Below are 15,681 nucleotides of genomic sequence, written 5' to 3' on the forward strand. Positions count from 1 at the left end.
ACTTTAATATTTCATTCCATGCACCTAAATTTATTCTATAGTGATAGCCATATAATATTAATATTTTGAATGTTAAATATGTAAATAACATAAAATAAAGTGATATGTATGTAAAACTCCCTATATTTTTTTGAGAGATTTTACTTATCTCAATAAATTTTGTTATTTACATTTGTAAAAATGCTTTTATTATTTACCCATGCAGCATTCAAATTTATTTGAATGATATGAAAATAGCACTCTATCACATCCTTAATAACTTTCCAACTTATTGTCTCCTTCGTTGGAGTAGGACAATAGCGTAAATAGGTGTGCAACACAGTGCCTAATAGATGGCATGATTGTACTCGTCTCAACATTCTTACTGCTTCTTAAAATAACTTTATATTATAATTTTTATACTGAAAAATTGCTTTAAAAGATAATAAGAAAGCCGTCTCAAATAAAGCTTAAGTTGATTATCTTAATTGTTTTATGGATCGAACATATCAAACTTTATACAAACACGTCTACAACAAGAACAAGAAGATCAATCTTTGGATGTGAATAAAAAAATATTAAAGCTAGAAAAGATAGAATATAACCATAAAATTTTACTTTCAACCAAAAAATTAACACTCAATTATTTGATATTTCTATACTAAAATATATTTTTCAAACATTCAATATTTGACTAAAACTAAAACTTTAGGTGCCTTAGCAATCTTTCCGCATATGAAATCACTTCACATTAACTCACTTCCACTCAAAAAAGAAATACCAAATATCATTCATTGGAACTTGGAAGCCCATTCAATCTCGTGAATTTCACTCCCTTTTTTAATCTTGCTTAGTAATGTCAAAGAAAATAAGACTTCTTTCGAAATAATTTAATTAAAAATTACTTTTTTTAATTAAAATATTTTGTATAAAAAAATAACTTCAGAAACAATACAACAAAAGAAGTCACATTTTTGTCACTATAATAGCATTTCGTAGCCACTTTTTTGAGCCCATCCAATCTTTTGAATTTCACTCCCATTTTAATCTTGCTTAGTAATGTCAAAGAAAATAAGACTTCTTTCGAAATAATTTAATTAAAAATTACTTTTTTTAATTAAAATATTTTGTATAAAAAAATAACTTCAGAAACAATACAACAAAAGAAGTCACATTTTTGTCACTATAATAGCATTTCGTAGCCACTTTTTTGTAGCTGTAAACAGTGCGACGCTAATATAAGTAATTATTTTTTAAGTTTTTATAATTATTTTGCTTTATATAACTCAATCTAGTTTACAATCTAGACTTTTACATTTACATTTAACTCTTAACAATTATATTTGAGCCATTGTATATTTTACTTTGACCCTTTATTAGAAAAGAAATTATAAAATTATTTAAATTAGATGAGAAAGAATATATACAAAATATTATTTTTGGTTGTTAAAAATAAAATTCGAAAGTAATATAAGTACTTTTTAATACAAATTAGATAAAGAAAACCATACTAGTAAAGGCAGAGCTTTCTTTTCATACATGTAGGAATCATCAAAAGATGAATACTTGATGAAAAGCTTGAGATATAGGTGTTTTGAGGCAAAGATGCCATCGAAAATAATATTTTTTGATTAAAAATATCAACATATTCCACAGACTTTGTAGGTTAAATCATAGGCATTCTTGATAACCCAATAAAATTGGCCAACAATGGGGCATAACTGAGCTAAGAAACTCTACATTTTGATCTGTTACTTTTCAATTTGCAGAGAAAGAACAGAGAGCTCAGATTACAGAACCACTGAAGCTAGTTGGGCTCAGAGCCTCAATCTCATACCTGACCTCCTCCAGGTGCTCATTGATGCTTGTTACTGCATCTTGGACTCCTCTAATGGCTTCCTTGAGAGAGTTGTCATACTCGGCATCAGCCTCAGCATCCTCAGTTCCATCCTCTTCAGTTATCTCCCGGACATGCAGGCACTCATGCTTTGCTGTGTGGCTGAAGCGACAGTGTTCATGGCTCACCAACCTCTCTGATGGCCGACCAGCCTTCTTTAGAATCTGAATCTTTGCAGTCTGTTGTAGGAGATTTACAGAAAATCATCAGCAAGAAAAAGTTGAATTCATATGAACTGCTTTTGGAAAGCCAACTACAACTAAAATGAGCTTCTGGAAAAGTTTAGAGTGGTTAGCTTAGAAGTGGTTTTACTGGTAAAGAATGAAATCTGGAATGTTAAGTTGGCAAACATAAAAAACAAAACCTTTCAACTTAGTCCAAACGCTTAAAAAAAGATGCATGGGAAGCGCGTGCAGCTCGGTGGTTGAGCGAAGGGGATTTTGATAGACCGGCTGATTTGATTGGGAGGGAATTAGGAAGTTTCCTAATTAAGATGGAACTATTTAGGAATGTTCTTAATTAAAGGGGAATGGTTTAAGAATGTTTTAATTACAATTGGAAAGGAATTATTTAGGGCAAGAGATCTAATTTGAATTCAAAATCTAAAAGGGAATTATTTAGGGAAGATGAGGAGGAATTAAGGGGGGTTATTTAAGAAAGTTTTAATTATTATTCAGAGGAAATTAATTAGGGAAATAAATCTAATTTGAATTCATATTTGAGAGAGAATTATTTAGGAAAAGGGGGCTGATTTAGGAGGGAATTATGGGAGCTTATTAAGGCTAACAATAGGATGATTTCAGGATTATGTTTGGAGTTTGCTGAAATTAGAATTTCTTAGGTTATTTGGGCTGTAACCAAAAGCTAGGGGTTGAAAGAGTTAGATCTTCCTCTCGAATTAAAGATCCAACTGTATCTTGCTATTTTCTTTCATATATATTGTAATAAAAATAATTTTGATGTGTTTTTCTTCCTAACTTCTTATTGTCATTCGCTGATTTCAAGAAAAAGTGCATCCACTTCCTATCAGATTCCTCCCCACGGCTCCTGTTCGATCCCTTAACGGCCCAAAAAAAAAACAGATGCATGAATAGAGCAGGTCGTATTTGAACACGTATATGCTTGTTTAAGCATTGAAGGGAAACTTGCTGCCAGCCAGCATTTGACATTTTTAAATTCCGCTTTTACTTTTTAGGCACTTGTGCTGTGTACCTTTAACATGTTAACATGTTTCCCTTCTTATTCTTGTTGTTGGAAGGTAGGATCATAGCTGAGTGATTACTGTAGACTAGCAAATGATCACGAACACACACATGGACATGGTCAAGAGACTACGAATACCCAGCCTTAGCAGATGGGTCATGATGACTAATATGCAGTTACATTGACTTCTTGTGAACAATTGATGCATTAATTTCAAAAGAGGGTAGAAAGTTGAATGGAGATAACAATTAGTAGTGAGACCTTATGGGAACCTATAAATGGAGAGCCCTAACTAGGGGTTTAAGTGAGCAGAGTTGGCTCAAGCTCGACTTGTTTATGAGCTCGTGAGCCGAGCTTATCGAGCCACAAGTTGGAGCTTGATTAGGTTCGGCTCAAGAGCTCGCGAGCCGGCTCAAAATTATTAAATCCGAATAGTTTTTAAAAAATTAGTACTAAATGCTATATAAATCACTCCTGCCTATAGTTTAAATTCCAACCAGCATATATTTTGAGAATTCAAAGTGATTCTCAAATCTCAATTTTTTGTCTCTCTCTCTCATAGCAATAAATGCTAATAACTCTCCCTGACAAAATTCAAAAAAACTGCTCTCTCTCTCTCTCTCTCCCTCCCTGATGATATTTTGCTTTTTGCAGGTGCTTCTATCCCTTCTGTGAAGAACAATATTTCAATATTGGAGGATTGCTCTTGAACGGGGCAAAGAGTGAATAGAAGTAAATGTGCTATTCTATTTAGCAAAAAGACTTCTTCTACTACAAAGTCTAGACTGGCCAGGATTGCGGGCTGCCGAAGAGTGGAGGAAATAGACTATTTGGGGATCAAATTAGCTTTGAGGAGACTTACAAAGAAAGACTTTGCTCCATTAATTCAGAAGGTGCGTGGCCACACATTGTCTTGGGGAATTAGACACTTTTCTTTGGCAGGGAGAATCACGTTGATAAACTCAGTGTTGATTCCCTCATATGTTTACTTAGTGTCCCACACACTTGTTTCAAAATCTGTGCTGAATGATGTGGAAAAGATTTGCATAAGTTTTTTGTGGGATATTGATTCTGAGCATAGAAGCCTTCATTATGCTTCTTGGGAGGATGTTTCTAGACCAAGGAGGAAGGGAGGATTGGGTTTTCATACTAGTGCCAAATGGGTTGGACCGTTAAGGGCAAGGATTGCCTGGGATTTTATAAGTAAACCTATGAACTTATTCCAGAATTGTATGAAACAAAAATATGGTAGCTGGCCGTGGGATTATATAGGTAAACGTGGGGATTCTGTTGGCTGGAAGGTTTTACTGGATGGAGCAAATAGCCTTGGTTGTTGCATTCGTTGGAAAGTTGGCATTGGCAGTGACATTGAGGTTTTGAATCATATTTGGATTTGGGATAGGGCCATTTCTTCTTGGCCTAGATTTTGTGATATTACTGCCATTGAAAATTCTCGGGTAGCAGATTTTCTCACGGATGAAGAAGATTGGGACAGACCGAAATTGTTATTATGCTTTGGTGAATTGCTTGTGGATAGAATTATGGGAATTCATATTTACAAGGAGCTTGGTTCGGATTCTCTGGAGCTGTTGAAGAATCCGCTTGGCTCTACCATTTCTTCCATTGTTTATAACAGAATTTTTCTGGATGAAGATGATCCGTGCTGCAGCATTCTTAAGGCTGGTTTAAAGCCTCAGATTACGACATTCTGGTGGAGAGTTTATAAGGCTATTATTCCAACAAATGGGTGGCTTCACACGAGAGGGCTTGAGGTAAATGTTCATTGTCCTGTAGGTTGCAGTATGCTTGAGGATTTGGATCATGTAGTACTGGGTGTGATCAATTGCATGACATCTTGAATGTCCTGGAGAGCTGGGGTTTTCATACCCCACGGTTTGTATGTCTTTTGGAGCTGCTGGGAGCATTGGAGGATAATGCTAAGGCTAAGGAGATGTGGGTGGTGCTTTATTGTAATGCTGTGTACTATAGCTGGATGAATAGAAATGCTTTCAAGCATGGGAAGGATCGTTGCACACCTATCTTTCCACTTGGCTGCATGTATCTTGGAAGGTTTCTATCAAAGTTCTCTTTCTTTCCACTTGGAGCAACGGGACCTTTTTTAATCCTTTGGATTGTCTTCTCTTTCGTCTTGGTGTCCCCCCCTACAGGATGGTTGAAAGTTAATGTTGATGGAGCTCTACTTAGATCCAATGCAGGTGGAATTGGAATTGTTATTCGGGATAGTATGGGCAAGCTGGTTGTAGCAGCTGGTTGGAGTATTTTCCATCGGGATAGTACTCAGGTTGAGATGATAGCCATTCACTACATTGATAAGCTTTTTGTGGAGTGGATGTTTGAACTTAAGGGAGTCATTGTGGAAGGGGATAATGCAAGCGTGATTGAGTATTTTCAGATGTTCAAACATAAGGAATTATGGAAGCAGCAGCCTGAGGATGTGGATAAATGGAGCAGGATGAAACTATTCCAACAGGTACTGTTTGTGCATACTTACAGAAGATTAAATATGGCGGCCCATTTTTGTGCTCAAAGAGCATTAGAGGATTCCTTTCTTTGGGATATAGGAGATAGAAATATATATATTCCTCAAGAATTTTTAGATATTCTTGAGGATGATAGCAGCTCTTTTTCTTTCGTTTAGGGGCATGTTAGCCCTTTTTTTTCTTTGCTTGGTTGTACTAGTTTTTTTATGAATGCAAATGCAAAAGTTCAACTCTCTCTCTCTCTCTCTAGTTTTAATTTTTAAAAAACTTCCCTCCCTCTCTCCCTCTGCAGTTTTAATTTTTTAAAAATTCTACGCATGTATTTTGAGAACCGCGGAACTTCAAAAGTTGTGATTTGGGAAGCCGAACCGGACCGCACTGGAGCCTCGACATGCGGCTCGATGAACGGCTCAAACTCGTTTACATTGGAACGAGTCGAGCTCGAGCTCAACTCGAGTTCGAGCTTAAGCTTGGTATTTAACAATTGAGCTCGACTCGAACATCCCCTAACTCAAGCTCGACTCGACTCGTTTACACCCCTAGCCCTAACCAGTAGAAGGAAGATCAAATCTAATTCCTAGACTTTCATTTGCAAGTTATAACGCAAGAGTTATTGGAGGTTACCTAGTATGCTTGAACCTATAAACAATCCTGATAGGCTCAGTCCGCACGGTTTCTCTCCTCTCTCTCTCTCACACACCTTTCTCCTCCATCCTTGAACCTCTTTTGGCTGGATGAATATTAAAATACCTTTTGTAGTTATAATCTCCTGTCCTTCTCCTCACTATCCTTCCACATGAACACCTGTGTCCAGCAATAACAGGTTTGCTGAGGTGGAAGCAATAAGATTCAGGCGTGCAGTTTATTCTCGCGCCTTTCAGCCTATGAGTCAAATCTCCCAATCAAACTTGTCTTACAATTTGTTAATTTTGCTTTTAGAATTTGTAACTGAAAAAAGATATTACGATGCTGCTGTTACCTTCTTGTTATCTTTTTAAAAAAATTTAAGCACAGCATACTATAATATAATCACTAACAAGAATTGTCACAAGCGAACTTTGATCAAAATCCAATTAAAATAACAAATCAGAACAGGTGCTTTAATGCAAATGAATTCATTTGACATGCGTGTAAATTATTGATGAATACCTTATGAATGATAGGTCCAAGCAAAGACTCTTCCAAGATTAGTTTCATCGTCTACTTGCTGTTTTAGTATAATTCTATTCTATTAGCACTCCTATAACAAACTAGACACTTCCATAAAGAAGAATTATAAAATTACGTAATAAAATAATAGTAATCCAATGTCACACATTTATCTAGACCAAAAATCACCTTGTAACTACTGTGATGGGGAACATCTTAGTTATAATAGAGCTTAGGTCTAGTGCATTTTTATATTCTAAAATGTTCGATTTGCTTTATAAATAGCAAATGTTAGGTGTAAGGAGGAGTGAAGATTATTATCTACTTTTAAGCCTTGAGCTTATTTTTTTTCTCAAGTTTTGTTTGTTCCTTCTAGCATATCATTTTTTCCATCGATGAACTACATCAGCTGGTATCAGAGTCTGGAGCTCGCGAAGAATGGCGGACTGCGGAAGAAGATGAGTTCTAAACGATTGAAGCCGAAAAAGATGGGTTGTCAATGAGGACTGACGATGGTCAACGCCAAAGAAGATGGGTTGTCGATGACGATCAAAGCCATGAAGCCTTTTGGGCAGCTCAAATAAATGCATCACCTGATAAATTAGATGATTTTTGTTTTAATTTCATTCGATCCGTAGAAAGAATACGCAAGTCGGCAACCATACAGACGCCTTCGCTCCTTTGCTTCTCCAGTGCGTCGGCCCCGCTCTAGCATGATTTTACCCTCAAGCTTACCGAGCAATCCCACCCCAAAGAATCTTCCGAACCTTTGGTTGTCGTGAGCAGAAGAAACAAACTGCGTAGCACGAGAAAGAGACCCGCGAGGAGATTCAGCGAAAAGGCGTGGTAGGGGATAAGTCGAATGAGGCTCTCGCTCAGCACAAAAAAGAGGTTGCTGCAGAGCTCTAAAATGCCTTTGACTTGCATGTGGATCGGCATTGGACTGAGAAGATTCTTCAGGAAATGACCAAGAGAGATCGGCGCATCTTCTGTGAAGACAACATCTCCTACAAGGGGTATCGTATCTCTCGACCTATGCGCAAATGGAGCGAGTAAGCTCAGCACTAAGCTTCTTAAGGCGGTTAAGAAGGCTGACTACAAGAAGCCATCTCCCATCCAAATGGCAACCATTCCTCTGGGTTTGCAGCATCACGATGTTATCGGCATAGCTGAGACTGGTTCAGGAAAGACCGCTGCATTTGTCCTGCCCATGCATATGTACATCACCCGGTTACCACCCATGACAGAGGAAAACGAGGCTGAGGGCCCTTATGCAGTTTTCATGGCTCCTACAAGGGAGCTTGCCCAACAGATTGAGGATGAAACTCTGAAATTTGCTCATTATTTGGGAATAAAGATTGTTTAAATTGTCGGTGGCTAGTCCATAGAAGATCAAGGGTTCAAGCTCAAGCAGGATTGCGAGGTTGTTACTGCAACGCAGGGCCGCCTAATTGATTGTTTAGAACGTAAATATGCTATTCTTAACCAATGTAATTACTTGTGCTTGATGAGGCTGTTCGAATTATAGACATGACCTTCAAGCAATTTGAAGTCTTAGAATGAGGACGAGGAGCTTGATGAGAAGAGAATATACCAAACAACCTACATGATCAGTGTGACCAAGCCTCCAGCAGTGGAGAGGTTAGCTAGGAAGTATTTGAGGAATCCTGTGGTTGTGACTATTGGTATAGCTGGAAAGGCTACTGATCTAATTACTCAGCAGGTGGTCATGTTGAAGGAGTCAGAAAAGATGCAAAGACTTTTGAAGCTGCTAGATGATCCTGGGAATAAGACAGCTATTGTATTTTGTAATACAAAGAAGATGCCGATGCACGGGCGTGGCGTGCTGGAAAGAATGGTGTGGCGACTACTCTCTTGACCTTGGGTGACACTGAGGTTTTCTATGATCTTAAACAGATGCTTGTTCAAAGCAATAGCCCAGTGCCGCCTGAGCTTGCTAGACATGAGGCTTCAAAGTTTAAACTTGGAACTATTCCTGATAGAATTCCGCGGAGAAATGATACCGTATTTGCTCAATTTGGTATCGTTGAAGAAGCAATGAAGAAATTATTGAAGCTCTACATTTGCATTGGTCGGTCAGGTCAACTTGTTGATGTTGAATCCCGAATCAAATCCATGACTATAGAAGCATATGAAGATATATAGAAAAACCTTTTGTATGCATTCAAAATCTTTGGCCCAAGATGATTGATTTTGATGTCTTCATCTACCTCCCTCCCTCCCGATGACGCGCCCCGACGGAGTCAAGCTCTTCTGACGCAATGGGAATATGATGTGGAACATCTTAGTTATAATAGAGCTTAGGTTAAGTGCGCATTTAATTTCTAGAATGTTCTATTTGCTTTATAAATAGCTAAAGTTAGGTGTAAGGATAGGAAGAAGATTATTATATCTTTTTAAGCCTTGAGCTTATGTTTGTTCTCCAATTTTAAGTGTTCCTTCTAGCCGATATTTTCTTCCATCGACCCACTACATCATACTATATTGAAGTAAATAAATATAATTATCCTTAACTTATTGTCAATCATGCACTTAAAACACATAAATAAATTAATTTATGTTTAATCTTATAAATTGATAGTTTAAAATGATGCAGAAGCAAGATCTACAGAATAAATTACTATGGAAGCAACCTCTACAGAAGTTACACATACATTTTTACCAGGAGCAGGCAGGCCCCAAAACTAAGAAATGACCAACGTTTCTATTTCTTGGCAACCATTTGAGCAAATTATTATACATTAGCTTCAACTTCTTCACGAAGTAATGACATCTATAAACCTAAAGAAAGATAAGGAGGTCATCCAATAATCATAGACTTGAAAAAATGTTAAAGTTTATCAACTTCTAGCTGGCATAAAATCGAATGGTTTGGGTCTATCCTGTGATGATGCAAAAGCAGACTATCAAGCAGCAATAAGGTCATCTAAGGGCTAAAATAAGTAAATAACCAACACGACACCTCTTAATGAACTTTTGGACTGATATTCCAAAGAATATGATTTGCCAATTTAATCCATGTTTCTTTCGACATTAGCAATCCGGATCCTTATATCCTATTAAGCAGAAAAATTCAAACATAACCACTATGATGCAATTCTCAATGAAAATTGACTGTGTTAGGGTGAGCAATTTGACATATAACTTTTACTTTGATAATTTTAGTTCTTTTCAGGAGTCTTAGGTTTCGTTTGGAACGGCTTTCTTACTTCTTCTTAAAGCAGCTTTTTAGTACAAAAGTTTTAATTTTTATACTTGAAATCTGCTTTAAAAAGTAGGAAAAAAACCGCCCCAAACGAAGCCTTAATCTCAGTAAAATGTGTATGACAATGAATATGATGTACCAAGGAGCAAAATGTGGTCTGTTTTGATTCGTTGTTTCCTGGTTTCTCCAAAATTTCTATGTTGGGTCCTTCGTTCTCAAGGTACATAGTTGCTCCGTCGGTCAGCCTTCTCTATACAGGTGTCATTCGAGGCTTGCCAGATGGGTGACCTTACTTCTATCATCTTTATCACACCTTGACCAGCTCCACCTCTTAAATCCATTGGTTTATGTGTGATTAGTGTACCTACTTCTGTTATGATTATGTTTTACAATCACGCAATCATAATTGCGTGAGTCTTGCAGCTTGTTCTATCACAATTGTGAGGAGTTTTGATCGCAATTTGTGAACATGCGAAAATTCCAACTATGTGGAACTTGAGGAAAAATCCAAAAGAACTTTGAAATAAAGTTTAGTTGGATGTGCTACTCAGATTACTCCTGCTTCCAATAATGTATTTGAAGGTTTTCGAATGTGACTATCTCCTTGTTCAAGTATAAGGCTTGATTATTCTACTTTTTGACAATTATTTCTTTATATTTTATTTATTTTCTCTAAATTTTATTATTGGATTGATTGTGATTAATTTATTCAGATATCATAGAATATGAGTTTCAAAGTGTGCGTAAATTTCAATTAATAGTGTGAATTTCACTTAAATTGACTTCGTTTGTATTTACATTTCAACTAAACCAAAAAATAATTGAGAAAAAAAAAAGAGTTTGTAACATGTAAATGTTGTCAATATTATTTACCCAAGACCCTAAAGCATCTACATTGCATTCACTTTTTATAAGAGTTTACATAAAATTCATTTCCATTTTCCCAATGAATGAAAATTCAAAAAGTTCAAAGAACATAATACAACAGGGAAATATAAAGGAAATAACAAAAATAATAATAATAAAGACAATTTCCACTTGCTACTTGATTGTACCAAATGTTTCATTTGACTTGTAAAGAGAGACAAGAATCAGCAAATGGTAAAACTAGAAGCTAGCTACATTCAGGCTGTACTCCTGGGAGCACTGCGTAGCTTTAGTCAGTAAGGGTAGAAAAATTGTAGAGGGGATTAAACATATAATTCAATTCAACAACATAAACTAATTAAGCTCCACATTCAACAACGTAGCTGCATTATGGTAGTCTAGTATTCACTCCAGCCAGTTTTGTATAAAAGCATTAGAAACAACAAATATCTACTGCTCAGTAGCATCTAAAAATAATGTTATACTCTAACTAAATTAATTGCAGTGTGAGATATCTAAGCATATGGAATAATTAAAGCAAGTAATTTACTACAACATAGGATAAATATAGCAGAAACCATAATGCACATTTTTTCCTCTGTATTGTGAATATTTTAGGCTGAGGATATGATTTGTACGAGGTAATTGTAATAAAAACAAGTAGAACAATATCACAAGCCATTTACCAAATGCAATTTTTGCTTCTCCTCCGCCTGTACATCTTTTAGAAGACAAGCAAGATCGTTACGAGATATATCTGGCATCAAAAATAGTGATTCCATTTCAAGGACCTGCAAAATACTAAGATTACATCTTTACCCATCTATATTATCAAGTAAAAAGGATGGTCGGGAAAGGAGATAAAGAGAGAGAAAAATTGTCACAAAGTAACTTGCTTGCTTTGAACAATCATTGAACTCAGTAGTGATATCTGAACATAGTTTTTGATAAGCCAATTCTCCTCCATGAGCCATGTATTCTGAAAAACCCCTGCAAAATAACACAGTTGTTAAATAAGAAAAATCACTACTTTGCATAAAAAGACAATGAAAATTTTCGAAAACTTGAGCAAATGATCACTGATGGTAAGAGTCTACGAAAAGGCAAATTATTCTATGCAGAAGCCGAACGCCGTCCAGAGACCAACCAGAATGTGCCACGTCACCCCCGCTCGGTACCGCTCGGTACCGTAATCGATACTATTGACGTGGTGCATTATGGTTGGTCTCCGGACGGTGAACTGCATTCGGCGTCCACACATTATAATTTCTCCTACGAAACACCATAAATATATCAGAAGTGCACAAGTGCCCACCTCAATCAATAAAATGCTTGCCAACAAATGTTTTTGGATCTACCCATCTTGCTATTGTCTAGCAGAAAGAACCTTTTTGTGTAGGTTGTATGCTTACATGTATATGGGAATTGCAAAAGATCATATTGATTCCAATGTTCAGGTTGGCTTTTGTCAAAGATGATTGATTCAATGCAAGTGGATTGTTTTGTACATATAAAAAATTATTAAGAATGGCAAGAAGAAAAGTATGCTGGTTCGTACCTCAAAATTTTGGTGTAAGAAATCAACACTTTTGCCAGGAAACAACCCACTCAATATTATTATATTCCACAAACAAAGAAGCTAAAATTAAAAGAAAAAAATCACAATTTTCTCTAGCTTCAAAGAGGATTTACGTATATTATCAAGCGTAACTCCAAAACTATGAGAAAGAACAATACCACTAAACACAACGAAGAACAACTCAATCTAAATAATAGAATATATCGCATAAGCCCACGCTGTGATATTAGAAATAATTAAAAAAAAAAGCAAGATTTATGAATGAAACCCTCAACTGATAGAGAAAAAACAGATCGCCTCCGATAAATCGCAGAGTCTAATAATCCAACTTTCGATAACTAACAAAATTAATACTTCGGATATCACAAGAGTAAAAAATTGAAACCTGCGAAGAAATTTATCTCAAATCCATATAAAGAGAAAGGTGATGTGAATTCACGGAACAAAAAAACCGATAAATATGAACAGAATCAAATTGAGGAAATGAAGTACCGGTGCCATCTGGCGTATGCCTTCGCCCTCCGCTGCTGGACTCCGAGAAATCTCCTAAGCAGGTCAAGAATTTTAGCAGACGTCGAGCTCAAATCGATATCCATCGCTTCCATTCCTTTCACAACATCACCCTCATAGACTTCCATTCCCTTCTCCTCTGAAATCCCGAAGTCTTCCATCTTCCCCGTTTCACCCCCGGCTCAAGGCCCTAACTTGGCGGTTCTGCCCGCTTGATCTCTCCGTTCGCCATAAAAAGATCTGACGAAATCATGAAATAATATAAATTGTATTACATCTAATACAAGTAATTCACTTTTACTATGATAAATTTATTTTAGAACAATTTATTGGTATCAAAAAGTTCTTTTGATACGGGTATCTTTGAGACAGCTTTTTTTTTAATTTTTTTTAATGCTGAAATTATAATTTTTTTTAGAGTTATAAATGAATTAAGTGTTGAACAAGCCATTTGTGATTAAGATTGATTATAAATTATTTATAATTATTTAATTAAATAATTATATTAATTTGAATATTTTTTAAAAATAATTGAATGTTAAATAAACAAATTTGAATAACTATATGTTTAATTTGTTTAAGTTCATAAACAACGTCATTTAAAGCTCTTTAACAAGCTCACTATGAAGCTTGATAAAAAGGTTGATTCATTTTTATTTAGAACTAAATATATTTCTTAAGATCGACTTAATTTTTATTTGATATAATTGCTTATAATTTTTAGTTTTATTATAATAAATAATTTTATTTTATAAAAATTTAATTTTATTTTTTTATGTTATACTATTTCAGTAGAATGAATTATTCATGAACAAGAGGTAGGGGGATCAGACCCTGGCAACGATTTCACTTTGGTTCGTGCTAGACCTAGTATAACTGGTGCATCTCGGGGGAGATTTCGTGGGAGAGGTCGTCGTAGACGCTAATGTTTCTGCTGTTTTGTCCTTGCTCTCTTATCGGGATTCAGTTGCTTTTACACTGTTTTGATTGGCTGTTTGCGAAGAGTTAAGGGCTATGATGTGGTTGGGGCTCGCGTCCCTGTGGTTCAGCTAGTGGCAACCTTTGGTGTGGCTTCTCGGGTCGGTTATTTGGTTGTTACCCACCTTACTGGACGGTCCGTGCGTGTCTTCAGAGACGCTGGTAACCCTGGCCGATTACTGAGCCCGCTCCTTGGCTGTAATTTTCCTTTTTATTTTTACTTTATTTTCCTATCATGTTGTAACCGTTGTTGTTTTTATTATTAATATATTAATGTTTCTTTAAAAAAAATTATAATAAATAATTTTATTTCATAAAAATTTTATTTTATTTTTTTATGTTATACTATTTCAGTAGAATGAATTATAATAAATAATTTTATTTCATAAAAATTTTATTTTATTTTTTATGTTATACTATTTCAGTAGAATGAATTATTCATGAACATGTCGGGCTTGTTTGGTAGCTTGAAAACAAAAGCTATATATATTCGAGAGTAGGATATACGATAATTGATTGTTGTTAAGTTTGATAAGATTAACAACAATCAAACTTAACAAAAATCAAATATGAGCATCTATTATTTGAAACAAATCAAGTTTGAATAAAAATAGAAAACTCTAATTGTGCTCTAACCGAGCTTTAACAAGCTAATAATAAATGAGCTCGGACAAGAAAAAGCACTTGCTTAGCTCATTTATAATGTCATTGGATCTAATGGAAGGAGTGGATTTACTTAAACCTATATTTAAATAATGCACCTACTAATCTTAGACAACTAAAACTACTAAAATTTTCCTGCTTCAATTCATCAAAATATAATTATAATAATCCAAATCACGAAAATCTGTATATCAAATAATTAAATGATGGATTACAAAATCATATCTTAGTAATTCATATTCAAAATCATTTCCTTACACTTGATCTACTTGGCAAGATCTTTATCATTTCCTAAAGGCTAAAACATTAAAAAATAATAAAAGAATAGGCTCAATTAGCTCAATAAACTCCTTCCCTTGCCCCTTTATAAGCATTAAATATTTCAATAACATTTTAAGAGAGGTGTTAATAGTTGACCCAACCCAAAACTTGACAGGGAAAATTCAGGGTTCGGGTCAACCTGTTTGCGAGACGGGTAGGGTTTAGTTTAGGTTTTTCGACTTGTTTCTAAAATCGAGTAGGTTTAGGTTGACATGAAAACTTGAAATCAATCAAAATGACCCGAAAACCTCGCCTGCAACTTGCTCCCGCACGTGCCCGCATTAGATCCTATGTCACGTCCACTCGCAGGCTTTTTCATCCGTTAATTTGTTTAGAGATTCTTAGATTTTCTTTAGATTTTGCTCCGTAATTTATTTTAATTCTTTTGTAGTCATGAGCTTGTGATAGATTGGTGATTGTAATGATCTCACGCTTTGTGTAAATGACATTTTTGTAGAAAAAATAGATATATTAATATATATGATTTTAGTTGATTTAGTTAGTTATTGTTTATATTGATGATTTATAAAAGTTATGATATATTTTTAAATTGATAAATAAATATTTTTCCCAAATTTGATTATGGGATGTTACACCCCATGCAGGCCGCACTCGCATCCGGACTCGGTGCTCGCCCGCACCCCGTACAGGTCGAGCTCTCCCGCTATCTACGCAGGTCGTGCCCGCACCCCACACCCACTCACACTTTAACTGAAATTGCATCATGATTTGCATATGCTGGCATCTGAAGTTCATAAACTTGATTTTTTTTTTTTTTTTTTTTTTTTTTTTTTTTTTTTTTTTTTTA

The 15,681-nt window shown here is 35.5% G+C and overlaps 2 protein-coding genes across 2 annotated transcripts; one reads left to right on the forward strand and one right to left on the reverse strand.

Moving 5' to 3' along the window:
- Positions 1–1,585: 1,585 nt before the first annotated feature.
- LOC110107135 lies at positions 1,586–13,161 on the reverse strand. The gene is made up of 4 exons (XM_020837305.2): positions 12,894–13,161; positions 11,719–11,812; positions 11,509–11,613; positions 1,586–2,055 (listed from the first exon to the last, which is right to left on the reverse strand). Exons 1-4 carry the CDS (start codon positions 13,070–13,072, stop codon positions 1,765–1,767), a joined length of 669 nt encoding a protein of 222 aa, XP_020692964.1. The 5' UTR covers positions 13,073–13,161; the 3' UTR covers positions 1,586–1,764.
- LOC110107136 (DEAD-box ATP-dependent RNA helicase 21-like) lies at positions 2,062–10,684 on the forward strand. The gene is given in 1 exon segment (XM_028700088.1): positions 2,062–10,684. A coding segment is annotated over 1 exon segment (408 nt). The 5' UTR covers positions 2,062–7,849; the 3' UTR covers positions 8,258–10,684.
- Positions 13,162–15,681: the final 2,520 nt, after the last annotated feature.

The sequence above is a fragment of the Dendrobium catenatum genome, unplaced genomic scaffold, assembly GCF_001605985.2.
Source record: "Dendrobium catenatum unplaced genomic scaffold, ASM160598v2 fragScaff_scaffold_1448, whole genome shotgun sequence".
Lineage (NCBI taxonomy): Eukaryota > Viridiplantae > Streptophyta > Magnoliopsida > Asparagales > Orchidaceae > Dendrobium > Dendrobium catenatum.